The 24,984-nt window shown below is 42.9% G+C and overlaps 2 protein-coding genes across 4 annotated transcripts in view; one reads left to right on the top strand and one right to left on the bottom strand.

The window, feature by feature from the left end:
• Positions 1-5,492: 5,492 nt before the first annotated feature.
• IFT27 (intraflagellar transport 27) lies at positions 5,493-19,724 on the bottom strand. 3 transcript variants are annotated; one of them, XM_065626705.1, is made up of 8 exons: positions 19,572-19,724; positions 16,120-16,199; positions 15,000-15,059; positions 14,278-14,337; positions 13,233-13,350; positions 12,789-12,898; positions 11,355-11,433; positions 5,493-5,721 (listed from the first exon to the last, which is right to left on the bottom strand). In XM_065626705.1, exons 1-8 carry the CDS (start codon positions 19,603-19,605, stop codon positions 5,555-5,557), a joined length of 708 nt encoding a protein of 235 aa, XP_065482777.1. In that variant the 5' UTR covers positions 19,606-19,724; the 3' UTR covers positions 5,493-5,554. The 3 variants fall into 3 exon arrangements, with proteins under 3 accessions (XP_065482777.1, XP_065482779.1, XP_065482778.1); XM_065626707.1 differs by lacking the exon at positions 11,355-11,433 and having other exon boundaries at positions 5,574-5,721; XM_065626706.1 differs by lacking the exons at positions 5,493-5,721; positions 11,355-11,433 and adding an exon at positions 11,450-12,579.
• A 3,034-nt stretch (positions 19,725-22,758) lies between these two features.
• Positions 22,759-24,984, top strand: part of NCF4 (neutrophil cytosolic factor 4) — a 56,286-nt gene continuing 54,060 nt past the window's right edge. The window contains exon 1 of the mRNA XM_065631860.1: positions 22,759-22,839. The gene's annotated coding sequence lies outside the window, so the exon portion shown is untranslated. The remainder of the gene's footprint in view (positions 22,840-24,984) is intronic.

The following is a 24,984-nucleotide window of genomic DNA, read 5'->3' on the forward strand; positions in this document are numbered from 1 at the left end:
ATTTACTGAATAAGACTGGTAGAGAAAATCAGTTATGAGAACATTCCCCATCCCACCAGCATGTCTACCCCCATGTATCGGCATAACTGTGTTAAACCAGAGGTACTAGCCCACCCATTCAGGTGCTGTCCCTCACACTTTTCCACTCCAGAGCACACGTTTTTCTACACTTGATCTATAATCCCAGGCTACCTTCATGCTGGACCATCCTGTGTATAAACAAATACGTCTCTACACATCCTTACTCTTTCATAAACCATACACCAATTTAAGTCCCACTTATTCACAAGCATACAGACATTCCTTCTCCTTTGCTGTATCCCCAGATCCTTTGTGGAAATCTTATTTCTTCCCATTCATATCCAAAACCAGGTGCAGGTAGTTCCCACCAACATGCATGTACATCCAACCCTGGAAGCATATTCCAGGAAACAAAAAGTTGGTGAAAAGGTTATATCACAGGTTTTGTGATCGGAATTTGCTCTAAGGTCAAAACAGACGGAAAGGGTCTCCAGAATGGATCAGAAAAGCAATGGGTCTCGCTGCCCATTTGGCATGAAATATGGGCACAAATAACTATCTTGATTCAAATAAAGCCTTTGTCCATCCTTCCACTAACTAGAACAGACTCTCACTTCTGATCTGCCTCTCATGGTATGGGATGGTCGCTCCTGGTCAACTTCAGAATCCACAAACTAAAAAAGTCATCATTTTTTGACAAACAGGTTCATGAAACTCCAGTAAGGAAATGAGCAACAGCTGTGGTTTGGTTCTTAAAGAAGAAAAAAGACTGTTTTGATGTAAACATAGCAGAAATCAGAGAATTGCAAAGAATAAGGCAAGAAAGAGAAAGACCTTGTTGTTTGGTTGGTGTTTTTTTTTTTTCTGAACCGAAGGGTTTCACAGTCTTCCTGGAAGCATCGGCACAATGTTAAATGCTGAGGGAAAGGTAAGGCCTACAGTGAGGGTGGTTCATGTTGACACTGATCAATATTCTGTAATATCAGATTTTCTTCCAGTGTAAAGGGCACAGATAGGGACAGAGAAGAGGATCTTGTGCAGCCTCATCTATTCAGTATCATCATTTCAAGCCACAATGCAGCCCAAACATGAGCTTTTGCCATTTGGTCCTCAGCCGTCACAGAGGTATCACTGAGGCATCCTGTATGGGACAGACTTGCTCTCCTGGGTCTGGTGGTACTGATGCAGGTAACCCTTCTGCAAGACAGCTATATACACTTTTGTCTTCTTTAGGACATCACTGGCTCAGCTTCTGTCAGATAGTCATGGGAGTAATATTGAACTTTTAATTTTTCTGATGCTCTATAATAAATCAGAGTTCAAAGAGACTCTTGAAGGAACATAGTGCTAGAGCTAGGTTATGGCTGGACTCAATGATCTTGAGGGTCTCTTCCAACCAAAATGATTCTATGATTCTATACTAAGCAAAACAAGAGAAATGGTTAGTTTCTGGGATAGGTTATTTAGTCCCTCTAAATTTTCAGAGGAACAAAGCAAGAGAAGCATGTATTCCAACACCTATTCAGGAGCCCAGTGAGTAGGCAATCTTAGAAAATTCAAAATCTCCAGGTCCCACTGATGTCAGTAACAGGCTACTGAGTTTAATGTGAAAAGGGTTTCTTGCTGTAGTCCCACATAGGGAGGTATCCCATGAGATCCATGTGTACTTTAGAGACTGTTTCGGAGAAAGCCAGCTGGCATATTGTGTCCAGAGAGCCATTATATGAATTCCTAGGATTTGGGTTTACATTACCATCGTAATTGTTTAGGATCCCCATTGTGAACTCCTGTAGAGGAAGTAGGTTAAACACATCAGATTAAGCCAGTCAGATGCTAGACTGGAGCATTACGGTGATGCACAGAAGAGTATACCACAGGTAGAAATCATAGAGAGGTGATATTCTCTGCCTTGGGAACAGAGGTCTATTTTAAAAAGAAATAAAACACACATGTCTATTCAGGCTTCTAACTCCATGTTCAGACATTGAAGAACTGTCCTGATTTTCAGTTGTGCTGAGCAGTCAGTATCTCACACTGATTTTGCAGAGATGTAGAGGCTCCAAATACCTCTGAAAATCTGGATGCGTGTTTTGATGTCATCCTAGCAGATTAACTTTGACCTCATATAAAACCAAAATTATTACTAGAAATTAAATCAGAAATCCCAACACCAAGTGCTGGGCTCATCGGGATTTGTCACGTTCAGTCCTTCACTGCAGCTACTGACCACTTGTGAAAACTTCTGGGAATGGTCTGAAAGCAGAGTTTTCTCATACAGTGGCAAATCATGGGGAAGTGAGGAGTCTACCGCAGAGCAAAGCAATTCCCAGCAGCGCACTTGGCTCATCCAGCTCCACCAGACCAGGCTCAGGGCCTTGATGATGCCTCTCCTCTGGCTGTGTGGGTCTCCTTGGCAGCACAGACCCCAGCAGAGGTTGGCCAAAAGCTCCAGCCCATCTTCCAAGGGTGTGGGGTATGGTTCTCCTTTGTGGTCTCTAATTTGTTTGCTCTGGTTTTGTCTGCTTTGAAACAGTGAGCAAGTATGGCAGGGGGCACGTGGAAGCGTAGCTCAGCCGTGCTCCCCCCTCCATATGAGGGAGACGGGACCATGCACAGGATGAGACAGCCCAGAGGCAGGACAGGGGAATCTCATTCCCTGGGTTAAGGGGGTGGCTGGGAGATGAGCAGTCCTCTGCACAGAGCTGGTCCTCCTCCCATGCTTACCACTACTGCGTCGTTTCACGGGACACTTTTCTAGGTTGTTGGCATCTTTTAGATAAAACTGTTCAGTTGCCATCTTTCTAGTAGCCAGTCTGAAGCCACAAACCACTTCTCTGTTTCACAGACCACTGGGACTCAGCAACTGACCTATATTAGTTATAAGCTTCATCCGTTCTGGCCTGCGCTCCTCTCTCTTCTCCCACATGGAGCACACGCACTGCTCCTCCCCCTCAAACAAACACCTTTACATATCCAAGGACATTGTAAAAATAAAATGATCACAACCTGGCCCTCCGGGAACCTTGGTTTTACAGTTTGTCCCGCTCTGATGCCAACAGAATTCACAACCCAGTTCAAGAGAGACAGACAGTGAATGAGAAAAAGCAGGCAGACAGGCACAGACAGAAGGCTATGGAGGAATCAGGGAGAGATAAAAAGGAGCAGAAGAGAAGAAACAGAGCAACCAGAAGAAATAAGCTGCAACAAGGGAAGACATGTAAACTAGGAGTCTAGAACACAACAGAGAAAGGGGGATGGAAATACAAGGAAGAGAAAAAAATCAAAATGATAAAGTTGAAGCAAGAGATAAAGAAGGAGACAAAAAAAGACAGAGGAAAGGACAGAAGAGAAAATAAATGGTCAAAGGGAGGGGAGAGGAGGTCAAGTCAGGCAGTAAAGCAAGGTGGTGCCTGTAGCATGAGGCGGAAGAATTAAGAAGGTGCCTGTGAATTTGGACACTGCTTTTTCACATCTCCTTTTCCATTCAGAGGAAAAGGGCAAGAGGAGGGGGAAGAAAAGGATAAATAAATGCCTGAGCTGCCATCTTAAACAGCTCCTAGCAGTCAAGCAGGTACACTGGAAACAGGCAGTCCACAAGTTGAAGATGCTCAGGTACATATTGCAGTTCAGCAGGCAGGAAACAGTCTGCACAGCACAGTGGCATTTACACTCCCAGCTCCACTGGGTCTCTCTGTGCACTGGCAGTGAGCTCTGCATACACAAAATTGCTTCTGTTTAGTAATGCAGAACTGTGCTCTGATCTCTGCCCTGCATCCTCTCTCAGGTCCCAGTAAGAAAACCTCAGCCACAAACACAAGTGCTGTTAGCCTCCCTTCTTCTTGAATGAATCCTCTTCCTCCCCACTACCTGGTCCCAGTTCTTGTTTGCACTCCGAGGGCTGCCTTGCCTTCCTGTGCCTCTCTTTTCCCCATGGTTCACCTCTAGCCTTGCTCTTTTATTCCTCTGTTTTATCCCCCTCCTCTTTCTTTATGGTGCTTCTTCCTCACTGTCATTCACTCAGCTCCCCCTTACACAGGCCTCTATAAGCACACACACAGACCCCACCACACGCACACTTTATCTCCATCTCTGTAGTTATCCACTTGCCTATTACTGTAGTACCTAGCTGACACACAACTCTCTCCCACAGACAATCCATCTATTTCCACCCCACATACCTACCAAATATGCCTGACTCTCCTTCCTTCACAGCCTTTCTCCCGCTATCCCTCAGTCAGTCCATTTCTTTGTCTCCCCCTGCCCAGTTCTTGTCCTTCCCTCTCTACAAGCCATTCCTTTCCTTCTCCCCGGCTCTGCCCATCTGTCTGTCTGTCTGTCCCTCCTTCCCACAGTTCTGCCACACGCACCCCAGCCCATCTCTCTCCCCTTCTTCCCCTCCTTCCCATATTTCACCTCTTTGTGTCTCCTACACACCCCGGCTCACGCTTGCTCTTTCCCATACTGAGAGGAGGCGGCGGCAAAGAATTTGCTGCTGACCGCTGCATCGCTAGGAGGCAAACACATGGCCGGCCTTGTGCAGGCCAGTTTCTGCCTGAGTGCCCCAAGTCACATATCCCCAGCATCATCTCTGGCACTGGGAAAACAGATGGTAGAATAAATGAGCACAGTCTGATAAAAAGGAGGAAAGGGTGCCTGCCTCGTCTGCCCCTCACCCGCACAGAGACACACATCCAACATGGGCACAGGTCTCTTGCTCCTGTACCAGTCCAGTTTCACAGCAGAACTGGTCCACTGAACAAGGCACAAGGCTCTACCCCAGTACCAGATGGAGAGGAGAGGGGTAGGAGATGGTGGTAGTGGATAGAAAGACCAGTGGTTTTTTTCTAACGGCAGCTTATAACCCCAGAAAGAAAAGTACATAGAAGGATCTAAGCAGCCTTAAAATAATAATTCTGCTTTTGCTCCCACCAGAAATGTCTTCCTGCCCTTACCCAGTATCATCATATTGTCCAAGAACACTCCTTTACCTCCTCCACTACCTCCCCAGACATCTGCACCCAGAGACTTGCAGCATCCTTTCCTCTGCATTTACCTCAGTTACAAGAAACCCACACTTGTTATCTGTTTCCAAACCCAGCGGCATTCCTTCCTCATCTAACATTTCCACATTCATTGCAGCCTGATCTCTTGCTGCTGACAATAACACTGAAAAGCATTATCTTAACCCTGTAAGACATCTTTCCTAGATACTCTGTTCTGCTGTCCTTACAAGCTGATTTTATTCCTGATGCTTCAACTGCAACCTGAATTTCAAAACTTCTGGTTTCACAGTCCCCAAACTGAAGCCACACAACATTACAAAAGCAAAGTCCTAGAAATAGCACACAATGGCAACACAAAACTGTTAGATTAAGAGAAAGTGATGCTTCACAGGATTCAAAATAAATTAGCAAAAGCAGAGAAGGGAAACCAACACAGAAAAGAGATTCCTCCCATGCAGAGCTGAAGACATTTTTTTATTGTAGGTAATTTTATTCACGAGCAGAGTGATTTTTATCTGCTTTACATTGGCCTAACATACATTGAATTTTTCTATTTTTTGTGGTTGAATATTGATATTCTGGGAAGGTCTTCTGCTGTATGAATTTATCACGAAGCTTTTGTTGTGAGATGTCAATGCAAAAGTTGTAGTGGGCACTTCTGCTTGGTTGGGTGAGGTGCAGGTTCTCTTTCCATTTCCTGAATGGATGAACATGATGTATTCAGGATGCTGCTGCACAATTAGGCATAAGTTTATGTGTTGTTACCCACTCACTCCCCCCCCCCCCCCCAAAAAAAAGAAGTTTTCAGTAAATAGATCAGCCCTTTTTGTGGCAAAAGAAAATAGAGATAGCACTGAAACTAAATTTGTGTTTTAAACAATACAAAGATATGTGGGTAACACCTGTAGGCATCTATTTCCCTCCACTCAGAAATCCACTTGGAAGAACTGTACTCAATCTAAATTTCCAACCTCTTCACACTCTTCCAGTCTGGTAGTCTGACAGTGTCCTTAGTTTACCTACTCTATTTTTTCTGGACTCACCTGGATATGCTCTCTCCAGCCACTGCTTCTCATGGCATCACAGCTTGCTGTTCTTATCTCCCCACATGACTCTGAAGCTCATACTGCCTGGTTCTAATGCAGGCCCTCCATCTTGAACCTAAACTGATGGTTACCATTGACCTTACTCATCATGGTTCTGAATTCTCCAAACTGACCTTGGCCCCGAAAATCTCTGTTCAGTTATTTATTACCACCTGCCCTCCCACCCGCACTGTCATCCAGCTTCACCCAGTATCCTCATTTTCCCCTTAATGGCTCATGCAAAAATTACTTTTCCTCCCACTTTACTTCCATACACCATTCTACAGCCCAGGAAAAGCCTTACGTCTTCCCACCCTAATTCCCACTCTCCCACTCTGCCTCAGCAAATCCTTTGGGCTCTTCATGAAGGGCTATAGAACCTACTCTTTCCAACATATTCCTATTCTCCTCCTTGTCCTGCATTTCCCCTGTTTGGGATACAGCAGCAGATCATTTCTGCCTTTATACCTTTCATAGAATCATTCTGCTCACAGTCCCTTACTTGAAACCCTAGTATTGTGTATTTTTCCAGTACTCATGCAGAAAGATTACAGGCTCCACATTTCTCCAATTGATGCATATCTGGCTGGAGGGAAACTCATCAAACTGACCCCATCCTTGACCCCAGCTTGACATGTAGGGTCTGTCACATTTCCCTTTTAAACATTGCCAGATTTGGATTTGATCTCAGAGACCAGGAAAGAGAGCAGTTCCAGGCTTCTCTTGACAAACAGCTCTAGGGGAGGAAACATGTGAAGCTGTGACAGAAGAACGAGAGAAAGACCCCTCAAGGAGTAAAAAAACAAACAAACAAAACCAAAAAAAACCCCAAACCAAAACAACACCACCACACAGAACTTCAAGTCAGAATGAGAACAGCCAGTGTCTGTGAAAGTTACATTGCAGTAAGCTTTGAAGAGCCAAGACGAGGTTGCCAGGACTCAGCTGAGGGTCTCCTGCCAGGAAATTACATTCTAGACTGAGCAACATCCCCATCTCTCAGGTGGCTTCGACAGGGAGTCACAACACCTGAAGAGCCTTGAAAAGACTAGAGAGCAAGTAGCTCTTTTCTTTCGCCCTCCCTGAAGCATTATTGTTCCAGGTCAACAGAGCCAAGGGCAACTGGCACAGAAGACATGATTCTCAAGGCACGATGACAGCAGGAGGAGGAAATAGGATGCGAGAAGCAGAGAGATGATGTGCCCTTAGGCTAAGAGAGATGTTGCAGGGTCTAACATGGCCCTTGAAAGAGCTCCTAAGTCTCCACATTTGCTGCAGAAGGTCCTAGATGTCCCTTAGCCCCAGCTTCCATGGAGTACCATCTGCAAGATGGAAAAATCACTTGCTAAGAACAAGCAGAGGTGCATATTCTCCATCAAGAAGTAGATATAAGACAGGAAAAGAAGGACTGAGAATGCATGGGGAGAGAGGGATCCCATCATGGTGGATAATCTGCATCCCACTGCTGGCTTTATAGAATAGAATCATAGAATCATTTTGGTTGGAAGAGACCCTCAAGATCATCAAGATCAACCATTAACCTCACACTGACACTAAACCATGTCCCTAAGAACCTCATCTACATGTCTTTTAAACACTTCCAGGGATGGTGACTCCACCACTTCCCTGGGAAGCCTGTTTCAATGGCCGACAACCCTTTCCAAGAAGAATTTTTTCCTAATATCCAATCTAAACCTCCCCTGACACAACTTGAGGCCAATTTCCTCTTGTCCTATTGCTTGTTACTTGGGAGAAGAGACCAACACCCTCCATGCTACAACCTCCTTTCAGGTAGTTGTAGACAGTGATAAGGTCTCCCCTCAGCCTCCTCCAGGCTAAACAGCCCCAGCTCCCTCAGCTGCTCCTCATAAGACTTGTGCTCCAGGACCCTCACCAGCTTTGTTGCCCTCCTCTGAGCTCACTCCAGCACCTCAATGTCTTTCTTGTAGTGAGTGGCCCAAAACTGAACATAGGGCTCGAGGTGCTGCCTCACCAGTGCTGAGTACAGGGGGAAAATATACATACAGATGAGACAACAACCGCAAGCAGTTGGCAGCTGAACATCATAGAGACACTAATTATTAAAAGCAGAGCACAGTCTTGAGCAGTGTATGGACTCCCACAGATCTGTGTATGCAGCAGCAGAAAGCAGTTGCTTCCTACAGAACAGAAATGCAGTGTTTTTCCTGCTGTCAGCACCTGCGTCAGGCTCCTGTTTCTCCTGAGATACAGCTCTTAATTGGGATAGATTGTACGTCTTCTGCTGTAGCCCAGCCCAGCTCCCAGTTTAATTGCTAGTTTATGACTTAGCCTGTTTTGTGCTTTCCACGCTACTTCTTCCCCCACTTAATCTAATAGAATTATAGAAAGTATTGCTGAGAGGACCTCAGGAGGCCACACGGTTTATCCTTCTGCCCCAAGGCACTATTTCATTTTCAACAACATCATGTGTCTTTTGCTATCAGGTCAGATCGGTCCAAGATGCATAGCGGGTAAAGAAATGAAGCTTACCCAGGGGAGTCAATTGGCATAAAAGACTAAATCCAGCCCTTTAAGTCACTGAAGTTGTATCAGAAATAACCCTGGTCCAAAAGGTGTCATTTATCAGATCAGTTTTCTGAAATATGTCCTTTCTTAAGTTTTAAGTCTCTAAAGTGAACGAATCTCTAGAAAAAAAACTGTTCTGACAGCCCCATTTCAGTATATTTAATGCTTTATTATGAACAGCAGTGACCATTCTATTGTTAAGGCTGAACAGATCTTATCAGAGTATGATCAGCTTTGAAACTCCTATTAACTCCCACAATAAAACCTGATCTTTCTGGAATTTTACATCCTGCATTTCACTCCATAGTAGAACGTGTCTGGCAAGACAAAACAGAACCATTACAGCATCTTTAATATGACAACTTTACACAAACGAATTTCCAGTAAAATTACAGAATGTCAGTCAGCTTCTTAAGGTTCTTTCTTCCAAGACAATTTGACTAAAAATTCTACTTTTGTTATCTTTTGTCTATTTATCTTTCTAAGAAGAAATGTCTTGCAGCCTTGAGAACAGATAATGAAGAAATAAGGATTAAAAAAATCAGCTGGTGATGTATCAAGCTAAGTAAAGCAGGACACAAGTATAACAGGGATTCTGTGCAGCAGAACCATGAGGACCAAAGGAAAGGTAAGAAGGAGGGCCTCCAAGGAAGAAAAAATGGTTTTTGTCTAATCAAACAAGCAAGCAGGAAAAAGAAGCACCATGTATCTCTTAAAAACAGTTAAAGGCCTCTTTGTTTCCTCCTTCTTCTTTTGAAATTTCAGTTCTGGTTGAGCTAGCTCTCTTCTGGGTTGTAAACATCCATGCTGAGCACCTGCAGCACTGCACAGCTGGACAAAACAAGGAGGCTGTAAGAAGACAAGCAGCTTCCTGGTCAGCAGACAGGCTTTCTGCCCTCCTCCCAGTGCTCTCCACAGTGTCTGTAATTCAGAGTGATGCTAAGGTTCTGAGCAGCAAATGCGCATCCTCACCCTATAGATGTGACCACAACAGTTACTGAACACCGTTAAGAGAAGCTTAATGGCTTCAGACTCTTGCTCTCCCTGCTTGTCCAGCTCACCCACTCACTACCCTAAACTCCTTCACACAGATGCAAAACTATTTTCCACAGGCTTCCTGTACCTGGCTCCGAGGTTCTCTACCCACTCTTCACTACTAGCTTCTACAATCAAGGTCACAAATAAGTTAGGAAAATAGCAACAAGCATCACCTGCATCATGCTGGTATTATATAGCACATTAGCCAGGAAGGACAGTATCTTATGTTTTTAAAATGCATTTGGAAGGACTGAGGTGGTTAATGTCCAACATACCATTTTGAAGGATATTAAATTGTGTCTATATTAGTGCTTGAAATAGTCCTTTAAAAAGCAAGTTGGGCAACATGCTTCAGACACAACCCCTTTTCTAATTCTAGTCATGGCATATGGGAAGAGGGAAAGGGGCAGTGGGTGAATCCCTACTGCTAGCAATTAGATTGCACATTCCCTCTCTCAGGCAATATATCTTTCCCTGCTTGGGATGCATTTTTCTTCACTAACCTCTCAAAAGCAGCTTCCCTATAAATCACAAATCACCACTGCAAGCATTCCCTTAATGAGATCCTCCAGCTTTTGCATTCATTTAATAAAAGAGTGTTTACCCATCTTCATCTTAGTGGTGCATTTAGACTGTTCATTTGAAGTTATAGGAGGTCCTTCTGGTGCAGAGATTGAACTCACTGGTTAGAGATTGCATAGGATTCACTTTATCACCCATTCCCAAGGCGTTCGTCCCCCCTATATACCACATCGCAGGTGGCATACACACCTGGCATGCTATTTTCAATATGAAAAAATATCTGTCTTGTGTCATAATCACATCATCAATAGGACCAGGGGGAAAATGAGCTACCAAATCGAAACAAACCTTTAGTTCTTTAACTAGACCAGCACAGCATCCAAAATAACTTGTATTCTTAATAGTTGGGCGTACTAGCACCTGCAGGCAAGACTCTACTCAGCCCACATAAATCAACAGACACTCGCCCAGAATTAACCAGAGAACCCATGTAAGATAAAAATGCCAGTAATGGTAATCCAATCAAAAAAAGGAGTGAGTTTCCTTGTTACCCTAAGGCCATGGAGGAGCCCTTCCTTCTTTGGAGGAAGCAAGAGTTTTCCCAGCTGGTTCTGGCATTTTTTTAGGTGGCTTCTAGCAAAAGAACCTATTCATTTTCTTTTCTTGTGGGCTGAGCTTCTACTTAACCTCTTTAGCTGGTATTCATGCTCCCTAGCTAATTCCCAGTATCAACACTGTTGCCAGTGAAATGAGCCCAGCTGCTTCTCTAGATTCTTGAAGTGCTTCATAAACTCAGCTACAACATCTGCAGCCGTATTTCTTATGTTCAATCCAATGTACTTTTCCCAGCATTGGGCATAAAAATGGTTGTAAAATGCACATATAAAAGTCTTGAAACAGATTCCTGAAAATCCTGTCTGAAAATTCACCCAGTGGTTAGTCTCTACAAAATTCAGCTTCCCTTGCCCAAGGGGGGCTAACGTAACCTGGGAGAAGAGGATGTTTTGAACTCCTTGGTGTTAGGCTCAGTTAGAAGGCAGTACCTTACCATGGATGCTTTCACATACTGCATTAGCAGACTCTCACACATGCGACATCAGTACTCCACACAAAAGAACAGTTTTCTGTAGGCTTTTACCCTTTCTGAACTTAGCCAGGTTGGCTTTCATTTCCTGAGTCCTGTTTCCACTAGCGACATCAGAATCATGGTCTTTAATCTGAAATTCAAGGACAAGCAGGGAAAGTTTAACAACAAAGAGGACTCTGATTCCAGTGAAGGATTGAGAACTGAACTTAAAGAGAACACGGTATTGCCAAGTTCAGCTGACAAAAAGAAAAATGACACAAAAACACATAAAATGACAAAGACATGAAGAAAAGATAATTTCTTTTAAATTCTGAACGCAGAATAAAAGAGGTATTCTTGCCACCTGACCACATTTTGCAGATAAGCCAATTTGGATGTGCCTGTAGGAAATCCTGCTCACTTCAAGAGAGGTAGCTTCAGAAATCTTGTGACCTGGGACCAGCAGAGGGCACTGCATTACCAAGTGACAACAGCACAGATGTCAGATCGTTCCTACCAGGCAGTGAAAGTGAGCCATGTCGAAGAAAAGAACCAGATTCTAGAAGTCAGAACCACATATTAGTCATCAACATATCAGTCCTAAAATTGATAAGATTAACACTGTTAAAACAAGCCTCAAACTCTGGGCGCTCCTAGAAACACACCTAAATCCAGCTCTGTCCCCACACATCTCAGTCTCCCTGTGTTGGTTTTAAGGCATAGGCCCCCTACTGAAAATGCTTTTCAAGTGGCAGGGACAAATCAGTCCTGCCCTGCAATATAGGCATCAAGGCTGAGTTGCTTAAGTTGAAAAACATCCTGTCAGCTTCCTCTCTCCTCAAAACCTCTAAATCCTCGCTTGTAGCAGCAGGAAGTCTGTTCAGACAAGAGACGAGACAATATCAAAGCAAAGAGCTGGCAATTTCCATTCTGCCCTCCCCTTTTACTCCCCACCTCCTCCAACGCAGCAGACTTTCAGTGAGCAGAGAACCAAGTTAGAGGACATGAAAGGAATGCTGAGGTAGCAACTTCAGAAGAGTGTCTTTCCACTTGCTTATTTCTAGTTTATTTTGAATTACGAGAAGATGACCATGAAGCAGCAAATAGCTCATCTTTTCTTCTCTCTGTATTCCATCCTGCAGGATTCTGGGCGCTAGAAGAAGCTTAGAGGATAAATAAGTCATCCCAGTCACGGCCCTCAAGCTAGTGAGTGAAAAGTTTCCACTTTCTCTTTGTACAGTTGGTGGAATGACTTTGCCAGGATGTGGAAAGGGGCCTCAAAATTTTTCATCTCCTTCTGTAAAGAAATAAGAAAATTCTGAACGACAGACGGAATAAGCATTTGACTGTTTCTGCTTAAACTGCTTCACAAAAGACATTAAAACTGAGGGTGAGTTAGATGACATACAAGTGGAAGAAAGCTCCCAATTATCTTCCTTTACCTGAAAGAGAAGATAATTTTACACACTCGCACTTCCACAGATGGTGAAAGGTGCAGATACTCACCACTGACATCTCACAGTACGCCAGGCCATGTTTCTCAGCCCACTGCTGTGCTTGTTTCTGCTCCACAACTCGACGACCAACCAGGTCTGTTTTATTCCCCACTAAGACACCTACAGAAAAAAAAATAACAAACAAAACAAAACAAACATGAAACAAAGGAAAAACAACAACCAAGAAATGCTGACTTGTTAGCAATAAATGCTGGAGCATTTGTAGAAGTAGCTGAAAAAGTTGGAGGTGTGGAGAACAGTCTGCAACTACCTAGAAAAGTTTCCACGAAGAAAATATATTTATGCCTTATCTGCTTTGTGATAAAAGCAAACAAGTTGGAGGAAGTCATGCCTGCCCCTGGCTTAAAATACACGTGCTATGCCACATTGCAACGGAAACAACTGTTGTCATACAAAAGGGGAGCAGACGACAGGAATTTCACGCATTTCTTACCTGGGATGTGCATTCCAACTGCTTGAGCCCTCAGCTTCTCCAGCCACTTGGCACAGTTGTTGAAAGATTGCTCATTAGTGACATCATACACAAGGCACAGGACGTTGGGTTGCTCCCACTGCACAGCAAGAAAGGAACATTGTCAGCTCTAATGAAACGGATGTGGTCAACAGCCAGTCTGTAACCACGGCAAACACAGATGCTAAGACAAAAATAAAAAGCCTAACATACAGGAATTGTATGCCCTAGCTGAGGTTTCACATCTCAGCTGAGCTGACTGAATGAATAGCGGGCACTGGGAAAGGTGGTCCTGCGCTCCTTCCCCAGTCCTGTCTGCATGGTCCTGCTACTTTACTTATAGCAGCTCTGACGCTCATCTGATCCCTGGGTAAGCTGATTCTTCATGCTGAATCAGCGCAAAATTAATCCTCCAGTCTGAGAAGCTGGGGCAGCTTCTACAGGGATCCCTTGCAAACCAGACCTAGTGCAAGAGCCAAGGTGGAATTGCCCCTTGTAAAACAAAGAACTATTAGGTTGACTTAGCTGTCTTATGAAACCTCACATCAGTTAATTGATTGTACATCTCAAAATTATAAAACACAATGGAGAACTGTACAGGTAAGGACACAAATGCATGAAGGAAAAAAATCAAGGGTGGTATTATGCTCAAGCACAAGAATGAGCCCTGTTGGATCAAACACATCACTGTAACACAGAAAAACCCCACTGTTGGAGTAGCAGCAAAATAGGTGTTTTTCTAAGAAATAAAAATAACTTAACCAAGAGTATATAGCAATTTTCAGGTAAACATTCCTATTTCTTTTGTAAGAAAACTGAACGACTATCTGCCTGCCTTCCTCTGGAAAGTATTTCTTCTAGTACTTTTACAAGTTTTAGGGACATAGAACAGGATGCATTGGCAACTGAGGTAATTGCTCCCATTTACACTAAAGACAAAGTTTGCTACATCTGCCAGACTAAGGAGTTCAGATCTTCAAAGCAAAAGCACTTCTTTGGAGGAAGAGGACTGTTACATAAGGCTTACCAGTTTCTCCAGCATTTCAGAAAATAGATCTTTTCCGGCAGAGTCAAAAATGAAGAATTCCTGAAAGCAGAAGCAGAAAGGAGGCTCTTCCCATGAAAAATGCAGTGTAGGGAAAGGTTTTGAAAGTAAATACTGAAACTTGTAACTCCTGTATTTTGTTCAGTACAGCACTGTTGTGTCCCTAAGGGACAAGTTCCCCACACTGAGAATAGACCAGTTCAGATAGTATGAGAAAACAAATATTAATAGCTATTTTTCATGTATAACCAATAAAATGGTTACCTCCAAGGCCCCAAGTCTGTTTTCCATGTCTACTGGAAACAGAATATGTGGAGTGAGACAGTAACATTCACTATTAATACAAAATTATGCATGTGGTCCACATTCCACCAGTCATTAAGGAAAATAACAGATAAGTTCCAGCTTCTGTAGTTTTAAGAAACACAAACTAAACCTGAATGCCCTAAAGGACAGAACAGAATTCTAACAAAGCTCGCAACAGCTTTAGTTTAAGATGTCACATTGGATACAAGTATGTAAAACTTACATTTTTTAAATTAAACTAACCCTGGAGTATCAGCAATTGTACATGATCAGCCTCATTTCCTTAATGCAACTTAACGGCCTTCTGAACATGCGACCTTCCACCAGAATGAGACTGAAGTGAGGTTTGAGCTCCCGACGTCTCTTTCTGACCCAATTTATGTCACAGAAAAACTCACCACACTATCACTTGTCTCTGGAATTGATACGGCCTTCACCAACAGTTCTATGCCTGTTGTCTGTCAAGAAGAATCAGGAAAACAAGCATCAGAAGAGTTTTTAAGAGCCTGTCTGACTGCATACGAACGATGCATTGGATTAAAGCAATTATTGTGAATCATTACAATCCCATCAAACACAGACTGCTGGGAACTCCTCATAGCTCTGGTAACAAACTCCCACCTGCATGTCAAAGCCACATAGATTTGCTCTGATGGGGGAAAAAGATGGAGAAGAACCAACGTCCAGAGATTTGCTTATATACAACCAAGGGTATTAGCTGGAACCTGCAGGGCTACGTTCACTATCACACTGCTGCTCTAAAGCACGCCTTGGAACGTTTTGCACCAACCATGTGATCAGCTAACATGTGGGACTAAGGTTATTTGTGCCTCTTCCACCTTTTATCTCATTCTGCTTTGTAGCTTGTTTGTTTGTTCTATTTCTATCCTTAACTTCTGGTTTCCATCTTTATTTCAATGAATAAACATATTTTAGGGGTTTTTTTCTCCACAGTCATATTTTCCTTTTTTTTACTTTACTTATATTTACTTTTATTTTTATCCTGCTTCTGATTAGTCATCACCATTGATTCTTACACTGAAAGACTGCAAACTGTATCCTTTTCATCTGGGAACAGTTTCTGTAGATTATAATTATCTTGGGACTATGCAGCACATCTTCATGTTTGCATAGTGATAAGTGCACTGTCCACACGCACATTTAATAGTTGGAATTAAAAGCTTTCTCCTTCAGCAATGCTTTTTCATAGAGCACTCCCTAAAGGAGGAAACTCTCTAACACCACAAAAGCTTATGAAAACATTGGTTCAGCAGGAAAATGATATAATTAACTAAATTACTCTGCATTAAGTTTCAAAACCATCACCCACATAATGTAAAGACTTACAGAATATTAAATGGTTTCTCTTCAGAATCTAGGATGTAAGAGAAAGAAAACCCTATAAGACCCCACCTTGAATGCTGCAACTTAAAATCATATTATTTATTTTGTTCTAGACCTTCTTAGTTTTATCATGCAATGTAGAAAAATGTTGGGTAGCAGTTTAAGCCTGCTTACCAGTGTGTAGTTCTTCTGAAAATGAGCCCCATCATTGCGGAACATCTGGGCTAAAGCACTCTTCCCCACAGCTGGATCTCCTGCAAAACAAAAAACATAAAAGATTTTTGTTTCATCTTACAGAATCTTGTTTTCTCTCAGTTCTGTTACTATCACATGCCATAAGAGCTTCGATGCTACAACTCTGAATACAGGCAAGATAACTGTCACAACAAGCATAAAAAAACATAAAAGGCAATACATGAGGAAATGAATATTGCCATTATGCATACTGGTGCTGACATCAGATTTCTGCTCTATGAACGACAGTAAAGGGCCCCCAAATCAGAGTGGAACTGCTGTTTGTTCTAAAATTCGTGTCTACCCTATAGCCTTTACCTGAGAATTAAAATTTCTGATAGATATTATCATACTGAGAAAACCACAATGTGATAAGGAAGACTGGGCTGTATAAAAGACTGTTTTCTCTCCTTATATTACCCATTTCCCCAGATTCAAATCCTTGTTATATACTGAGTTGAGGGAAAAAACAAGTAATTTATATACTACAAAGCTGCTTAAGCTGCTAACATTCCTCGATGAACTGTTCTTGCTGACCCTGCTAAGAGAGCAACTCTTGCTGACTCAATGCTGCTGGTGGCTCATTAGTTGCATTCTGGGCAGAACAGAAGCAAATGTCACTTGGCTGGAGAGAAAGAGCCTGCTGATTCATCCCTATATGAAAGGAAAACCAAGGGGCTTATTTTTTGCTCTTTTAGAGCCAAGGCTTTCTCATATGGCTTGTACAACACTTCGGGCAAACTTGGCAGCTGCGTGCTTTGGCCTGCTGTTACAAAACTTGGTAAAATCCAAAGCAATGGCAGAGAACTGCAGAATTCACCTATGCCCATATCATTCCATGAAAATATCATCATTCTTGCAAAACAAAGACTTAATGCTCTGAAATGGCTTATCCTCTCTTCACATATGGTCTCACTAGCCTGGACAGTTCAAAGGACAAGAACCAGAAACTAAATACCTCAGTGGTTCTAGCTTTATACTTAAAGGAACATTCACAACAGCCAAGCCTGGGATACAAGTCTTTGACCTTATGTTTTTAAATAATAAACCCAGAAATGGGTATATTTTGATCCTATTACAGCTTCATAGATTGTGTTCCAAAGGAAATAGGGAAAGCTATCTGCTCACATAATATTACAGAGGAGGAAGGGTGTTTTGGATAGTGACAATTGCTCCTAGATGCATTAACCAAATGTACTTCTTGTTTAAACATGTTTAGCATGCTTGCTTACTTTGAGATGAGTTGGGTTCATAATATTTAGACAGAAAAATCTGGTAAGTCAGCTTGTTTGTTCCCTGATCAGTTCAAGCTTGTGCTGAAGACTACATTCTGTTCTGAGTGGAAGCTATTCTGTATTTCAATAGACAATTAGATCTGTCTTTGTAAAATGAGACGGAGAAGCACACATTGCTCCAATCTGCGCATCATCTGATGCATATTCTTAACTAATGTGTTGCCTTTTTTCAGTTTGACAGCCCCAGTTGTTCTTTCCCTCTTCTTATTCTTTGTCACCCTCTTAGCCCATTACCTCACTACACTTTCTCAAAATAAGTTTCCTTGCCCTTTTCATTTCATTTAGTCTCATCTGCCAGTACCGCATCCCACAGTATTTATTCCATCCATACTTCTGTTGTTCTGCCAGAACCTGTAGTATGTCTCTAAAAAACCTGCTACTGCCAACTGTCTTTCTACAATGAAAACCTTTTCATAGTGCTTTCATAGCAAGCTCAGACAACAATACCTTTTACTGTGTGTCTGTATATTACTCTTGAGATAACACAGGATTCACTTTCTATTGTCAAGTTAATATTCTCTCTTTTGCTAATAAAAGCCCTTTTCCCCTGTGGTTCTGTTTGACCTTGGTGCAGTTCCCAATACTGTGAGCCACTCTGTTCTTCATAAACATTTCCTAAGGTACACAAGAGTTCCCTGTTCCATTTCTGATGTTTTTGCTCCTATGTCATTGCATTTTCTTTTTCTCTTTAAGTTGTTGTGGTTACTCATCTCCTATGTATCCTTCACTATACTCGTCTCTTCTGTAAGCAAGAAGTTATTTTGCCTGGTTTGCTCCATTAATTTATTATTTTTAATAATACATGGATATTATTGTAGCACTTAGGAGCACTACATATGGGACAGGACCTTCCTGTTTTTTGTGTTATGGACAGAACTGAAAAGGCAGCTCCAGACCCAATTAGGATTAAGCACATAACTGGGTCATCCAAAGAAAACCTAATGTGAATTTTAAATGGTCATGGAATTGGCCTTTGGTAACACTGAACAACAAAACTTGAAAGACTTAAACAAAGGCTGTGTGTTAGGACCTGGAAACTTCCAGATTGGAAACGATGTGTAAGTTTCAAATTCAGAAGATAGGCAAGATACTCATGCTGTCTACAGTAACTATCAACAGAGGCATCAGGGAGATCAATTCTTTTGCATATGCCAAAGATCACACCTGATTTTGTGTAAGCCGATGGTTAGCTGTTCCTGAGGCAATAATTTTCTAAAATGGCAACCATTTTATTCTGGATGAAATAAAACAGGTTTGTAGCAAAGAGTTAAACCCAAGAGTTGTCTGCACACAAACGTTTTATGAATTTGTGCTTCTGGCTGAGGAAAAGAAAAAAAGTTTTCTTACTGTAGTGTTAACAGTCAGCTGTACTTAACTTCAACACCTCCATAATCCATCCTGACTAAATAAACTGGTGTCTTCACCTCAGCTCTTTTTTTCAGGTTAACCTCCAGTTTGCTTGGGGAAAAAGCTGCCTCTGTGAAGTGTGCATACTTCATTCTTCTACTGCTTGCTAAGGCCCCACCTTTCCATCACACACCCAGAATCATCCCAACTTCTGACATGAATTTTCCCTGCAGCACAAAGGGAGCTTCCCACGAGAGGCAGGACTTGGCTGTCTACCCTGCTCCCTTTGCACTTTCCCCATCCTCAGACCACCTTTCCACACCGTAGAAATACTCTTTTTCTTCGTTTCTTTGGTTTTTGGTTTTTGTGTGTTTTTTTTTTTTAATCCTATCCTTGCATTTCAGCCGGTCCAGCTACGCCTCACGCCCGCCCTGAACGCAGCTCTTGACCCTCCTCATGTCAGGAGAGGGACAGGGTACGGAGTAGGTAACAGCGAATAGTGTGGTTGCCGCCGTTCCCGTCCCCAGGGCGCTGCGGTCTCCACCTCAATCCGGTCACCTCGTTCCCCACCTCTCCCCGTCGGGGCCACCTCCCGGCGCGGCCTGCCACCATCCACCCGGGGCTCCCCCCACGCTGAGGGGGCCCGGCCGTCCCAGTGCCGCCCCGCTGCTGGCCTCGCCCCACCCCACGGAGCCCGCTCCGGGCCCCCACCGCCAGAGGGGTGGATGGGACCGGGCGGGCCGGACTCACCTGCCAGGAGGCACTTGGCAGCGAGTTTCACCATCGCCCCGGCCCGCGGGAAGGCGGTGGCAGGACGGGAGGGCCGCAGCCGAGCGCGGTGGCGGCGGCCGCTGCCCTAGCAACGGCGCGGCCCTAGCAACCGAGCGCCCCGCCTCCTTTAGCAGACGACCAACCCCCCCAAGCTCGGTTGGCTGTGGGCTGTGCTCATCGACGCTATCCGGAGTTGTTATTGGTTTACTTGTCTTTTCCCGCCCACTAGACTTCCTGTCATTCAAACCCGACTCCCCGCCCCTTTGAGTATCTAAGGCGGGGCAGCGCGCTCCCCGGATGGCGCCGTGGTGTTACGGAGTCAACGGAGTAGTTTCTGCCCAGCAACTAAATACGTTTGCAGGAGCCCGTTTGTTATTGGGTAGAACACAGGGGACTGTACCACGTAGCGGAAATTAACCCCCCGTGGACAGGGCAGAAAATAATAAAGCTACGGGCAAAGAGCTGTGTAATAGGGGTGCGGCAGCGCCAAAGAGAGAAAAGAGAAGCGAGAGTTAGGGAGACAAGCCTCCATTTTCCACTTATGCCCTTCCCACGGAATGGGATCTTCCGTGCAGAAGCGCCCGCACCCGTACGCCTGCCTGTGTGCCTTCCTGCGCATGCGCGGGGTCGGACGCTCATCTTTCTCTCCCCATCCCCGGCTCTCGGGGCCGGCGGGGCGGACACGCGCTATTTGCGCCCATCTGCCCCTGCGCATGCGCGGACGGTTACGCCCGGGGGCGTCTCGAGCGGAGTGGTGGCTGTTAGCGGCGGGCGGGCGGTCGTTACTCTGGCTGAGTAGCGGGCCTGGCTGTGGGGCCCGCCCAAGCAAAGGGCAGGGGGCTGTGTCATGTGTTCTGTCACCGGCTGCGGGAGTATCGTGATTTGGGTCACTTTTTCCCTCAGGGCTAAGAGCCGGAGTCAAATCGCAGGATTTAAGGGTGGGTTGGGTCAGCATGTTTAAAATAGCCAGTTTATGAGGCCTGTGTGTCCAATATCGAAGTTGAGCAATGTTATTTCTCAACCAGGGGCAACATTTGATCTCCCTTTATTGCAGTTCATCCTTTTTGTTGCTTGTCACTAGTTTGCTCTTCTCCTAGAGAGGGTTCTCTTCTTGCTCACCAATTTCTTAATCACTTTTTTCTTAGTATCTTGGAATTTTATTCCTTTTTTTCCTCTTTCTTTGTTATTTTTGTAGTCTTTCACACTGCAGTAGGTTGTTTCCTTTAATTACTTGGTTTTCTTTTTCTAATATTTTTACTAGGATCTCCCTTGACTCCTCTTAAACTATTTCTATGCCCTATTCTTAATCTATAAACAGATCTGTTTTCCTTAGGCAGCCTAAGTCAAACTTAATGGGTTTGTGTTAAAGCTGATAAAGCTGACCATGAAGCTTCCTGCTTTTTTTCCCCCTCTTTCCAAGCTCTTCGAAAGCTCTTACACAGTAAGAAAGCATGGCATCAATAACAAACAATACTTTTTCAGGGTATATACTTTGCTTGGCTACACATATTGTTTTCTTTGGATCACAGAATCTGCTTACTAGGAAAAGCAGTAAGTAAGCTTGGGAATAAGAGAATATAATCGATAATGGACCTGTATTTGGATTATAAGATTGGACATTCCAAGAGTAGAGTTCATTGAAAATATTTTTTTCCAAGTTTTGTATTAATCTCAAGGCAGTGCCTGCTTAGAAGTCACTTTTTTTGGTCTTATCTAGTATGAATGACCCATTTCACGTGTGTGGGACCATATGACGTATCTGCCAGACATCTAGCCAGACGAGCAAATAACGTAATAAGTACCTATAGCAAAATGAAAGGATTATTTTATATGTACATAAAAGTAATTGTTTATTTGATAAAAATCCAAAAGGGAGTTCTCTAGCCTGAGTGGGTAGAGACTTTGATTGTAGATTATGACTGTAGTGAAATATAGTGGTGGAGTCAGCACTCGGGGTTCCTTTAAAAAGGAAAAGAAAAATTAATCCCAGGTCTCATTATTACTTTCACAGTTTTCTCCTCCATTCCTGAATCCTGCATCACATAGAACAGGTGTGGAGTTATTGATGTTCTATATCACATAGATATCACATATATCACATATATGTTCTATATCTATATCTATGTCTAAATAGCCTACCTGCTTTTTCATCTTTTCTGTCTTCCGCTCCATCCTCCAAGAAATTCACTTATCTGTGTTGTTCCATTTTTGCAATCTTTGTGTTATCCTTTGTTGTCTATTTGTAATATTGTCCCAGTTTACCGACAGGTCTGTATGCGAAGGCTTTGGGGCTCCATTATGATGCACTTAAGATTTATTGATTGTGGCTGTAACGTAGTGGTATCCATCAACATTTACTGTGGTCTCAAACATCTCCACCATTTTACACTGGGATTGGTGTAATAGAAGGCATAGATTATGTTGCTAGTGAGATTTTCATTGCCATTGAAAAATTCTGCTTGGAATCTGGCTGTCTCCTTTCTCCTGTTTGCTGCTTTTCTATTAGCAACCTGGTCCTTCATCCCATCCCTCATTTCCTACTCAGCTCCGCATGCACTTGCACATTGAGCTCTGAATGTACTTATGTCCTCTCTATTTCTGCTGTCCTTTTGCCCCACACTTCCTTTTTTCCCGTCTCGATCTTTTCCTCTGCCTGACTTCTCACAGGTAAAAGTTGTTCCCTTACCACCATTAACAGTGATAGATTAAGGATGGAATTACTTATCTGTGCCTTGTAATCCAAGTGAAATTGCAGTCTGCTGTTAGCAGTCCACAGGGGCTGCTGCTGAATAAATTGGAATACTGGTAGCTGTGCTCACTGAAGCCTCTCTCATCTTGTATACGTGAGAAAGAGAGGGGAAGAGAAACCCTGTGGATTTTTTAAAAAACCAAACCACAACAACAGAGGATAATGTCCTTACCCTAGAGAAGTGTTTATTAGGTTAAACCCTATACTTACCAGCTAAGGAGAAATAGAGCGCTCTCTTTGTTCACACATTTCATTTCTTCCTCAAATAAAGCAAGATTCCTATGAGTGGGAAGTGCCCCTTCTGTAATGTGAGCAGGATAAGTTGCCCTGACAGCCACAGGACCCTGAAATTTGAAGTCACATTCATTTAGGCAATGGTCACAAAACAGTAGATAAACTGCACGTGTCCATGTGTGGCTTACATTTCATCAGGCTACAGAAGGCAGCAATGGTGGAACTGCAGCACCAGTAGCAGTGGCAAGGAATTTCAGAAGCAAGGTAAGGCTTTGCAATGAGGACTAAAGCAAGGTCATAGAGTCTTTTAGATTGATGTATGACTTGGCTTCACATTCTGTTGGGCACTGAGCAGATCACTTCATTGTCTCCTTCACAACATATACCTGTTCAAAAGTGATTTTTTTGAGGCAGAATTCACTAATATTCCTAGGGCTTGTTTTTATAGTTATTCGTGTATAGATGCAAACATTCTGGCTATGTTCAGAGTCGAGCAGGTTGCAACCTGTAACGTGAACATGCTGCCTAATAAAAGCTACTGAGGAAGTAATGCAGATTTCCTTGGAGTGAGCAGTGCTTCTCAGGAGGGCACTAATGTTAAGGAAAGGAATTGATAGATCTTTCTGTAAGAAATCTCTTAAATACAAAGCATTTCATTAGTATTTCTTTCCTTTTTTAAGTCTTATGTTACTAAAAGGAAAGAGTGTGACAAAACAACATCAGAAATATCTTGCAAATGGATGAATATTCAGAGTTCATGCAGCTTTTTAAATCTGTATAGATTCTTACAGAATTGTCTATGAGTGTTCAGTGATATGTCTGGAGAGCTTTGAAAACTGCAGGAGAGGATGTGTAAATTTTATTGTAGATTTCCATTTTTTACCTTTCCCCAAGTAGTAGAATAAATAGAAACTTGATCTGTTTTGAGGGCTACTTCATTTGGCATTCCCCAAAATTGCCTTTTGTTTCTCTTCAGAGTGGGGCTGTTAGCACCGAAGTATGAATTTGGTTGCTTTCTATATCACTGTTGATAACAGCATTATAGTTCCAGGACTTCAGATTTTGCTCTCTTGTGGTAGGGACTGAGGCACAGATACGGCTTTTTGGCCGAGACTCGGTGCACTGAAATGTGAGATGATTATGAAATGGTTGAATCAGCCAAAGGATTTGTTGGCAGTTACAGCAGCGCTTCTGACTGATCTGGCATATCTGTCATTTGTTTCTGACCTGCTACGTTGGGAAAGTGGAAGTTAGAAATGACTGGTGGTTGTGGCATCAATGAAAAGTGAGAAATTATTAGATGTAGGGTAGGTACCTCTACAAGGCTGCAAACTTGGTTCAAGTATGCTAATTGTAACTGTCATGTCCTCTCTTTTCATGAATATGGAATAAGGAACAGATTTCTCAAGTATGCATTAAAATCCACAAGGATAAACATAAGGAGAATTTGGGGGGAATAATTATTCTTCATATGTCCGGAAAAATTCCAGCTTGAATCTTTATTTGTTTGTTCTTGCACATAGAAGCTAGGAAGAGTGCTGGAAACAAAATGTAAATCCTCATTTAGTTTTTGACAATATACTCCAAAACATTAGACATGGATAGTTGATTGGGGATCTGGAACTTCATACAGCAAGTCTTACTGTTGTATAGAATTCTCTGTGGGGGAGCACCTGTAACAGACTGAGGACTTGCTGTGGCCTTGTGTGTGGCCTGAACCTTTCTCAGCTGTGAGTATGCTATTATTGGAGCAATCATTGTCATGCTCTTTTGCACAGAGTCATGCATAAAGTGATTGGATGCTGGTGAGTGTTGAGTATGCTTCTGCATCATGGGGAAGGGGTTAATCTGTCAAATACAGAATATATGAATATATAAAATCCTTAAATGAGCCACCCATAATTCCAGCATGGCAGTCATTATGTGGTGATGATGATTATGATATCAGCTGGGAATCTTTTTTTTGGATCTCTAGCTGCCGTCTGTTTAGAAAGCAGCTGCTAGGTTTACACTAATGCTATTTCTTATTTTAAAAACTGTAAGAGAGACTACATTCAGATAATGAAATTTATTTTTTAAAAAAGGCTATGTTTTGGTTTATATTCTGTTTAGGGTTTTAGGGTTTTCTCTGCAGGCATGACAGCTAGAACTTTTTCCCCTTGCTGAAAACCGAGAGTCAGCCATGTAACTTGAGGACCTGGAGCTTTAATGGAAGAAGGAGAACAGGAATATCTGAGATTCCTAATTAAATTTTCAAGAGTTTTTAGCACTCTTTTTTCTATCATTTCCACTTTTCTAAGAGGTTAATTTTTAGGCGTAAACTTTTCCACCTTGTCCATGTCCTTTCTTTTCAAGGTCAATTTATTATAATGTATTTATGCTATAATAAAACCTCTTGTGCTCTAAGCT

Source organism: Caloenas nicobarica, chromosome 1 (genome assembly GCF_036013445.1).
Source record: "Caloenas nicobarica isolate bCalNic1 chromosome 1, bCalNic1.hap1, whole genome shotgun sequence".
NCBI classification, from domain to species: domain Eukaryota; kingdom Metazoa; phylum Chordata; class Aves; order Columbiformes; family Columbidae; genus Caloenas; species Caloenas nicobarica.

Bases quoted from the DNA above. Each gene is read 5' to 3' on its own strand.
- IFT27 (XM_065626705.1), bottom strand. From the start codon at position 19,605: ATGGTGAAACTCGCTGCCAAGTGCCTCCTGGCAG. The intron at 12,899-13,232 runs GTAAGAAATGCG...TTTTTTCTGTAG, and splicing joins AGTTGGAATGCACATCCCAG to GTGTCTTAGTGGGGAATAAA. The intron at 11,434-12,788 runs GTGAGTATCTGC...CTTGAATTTCAG, and splicing joins CGTACTGTGAGATGTCAGTG to ATTAAAGACCATGATTCTGA.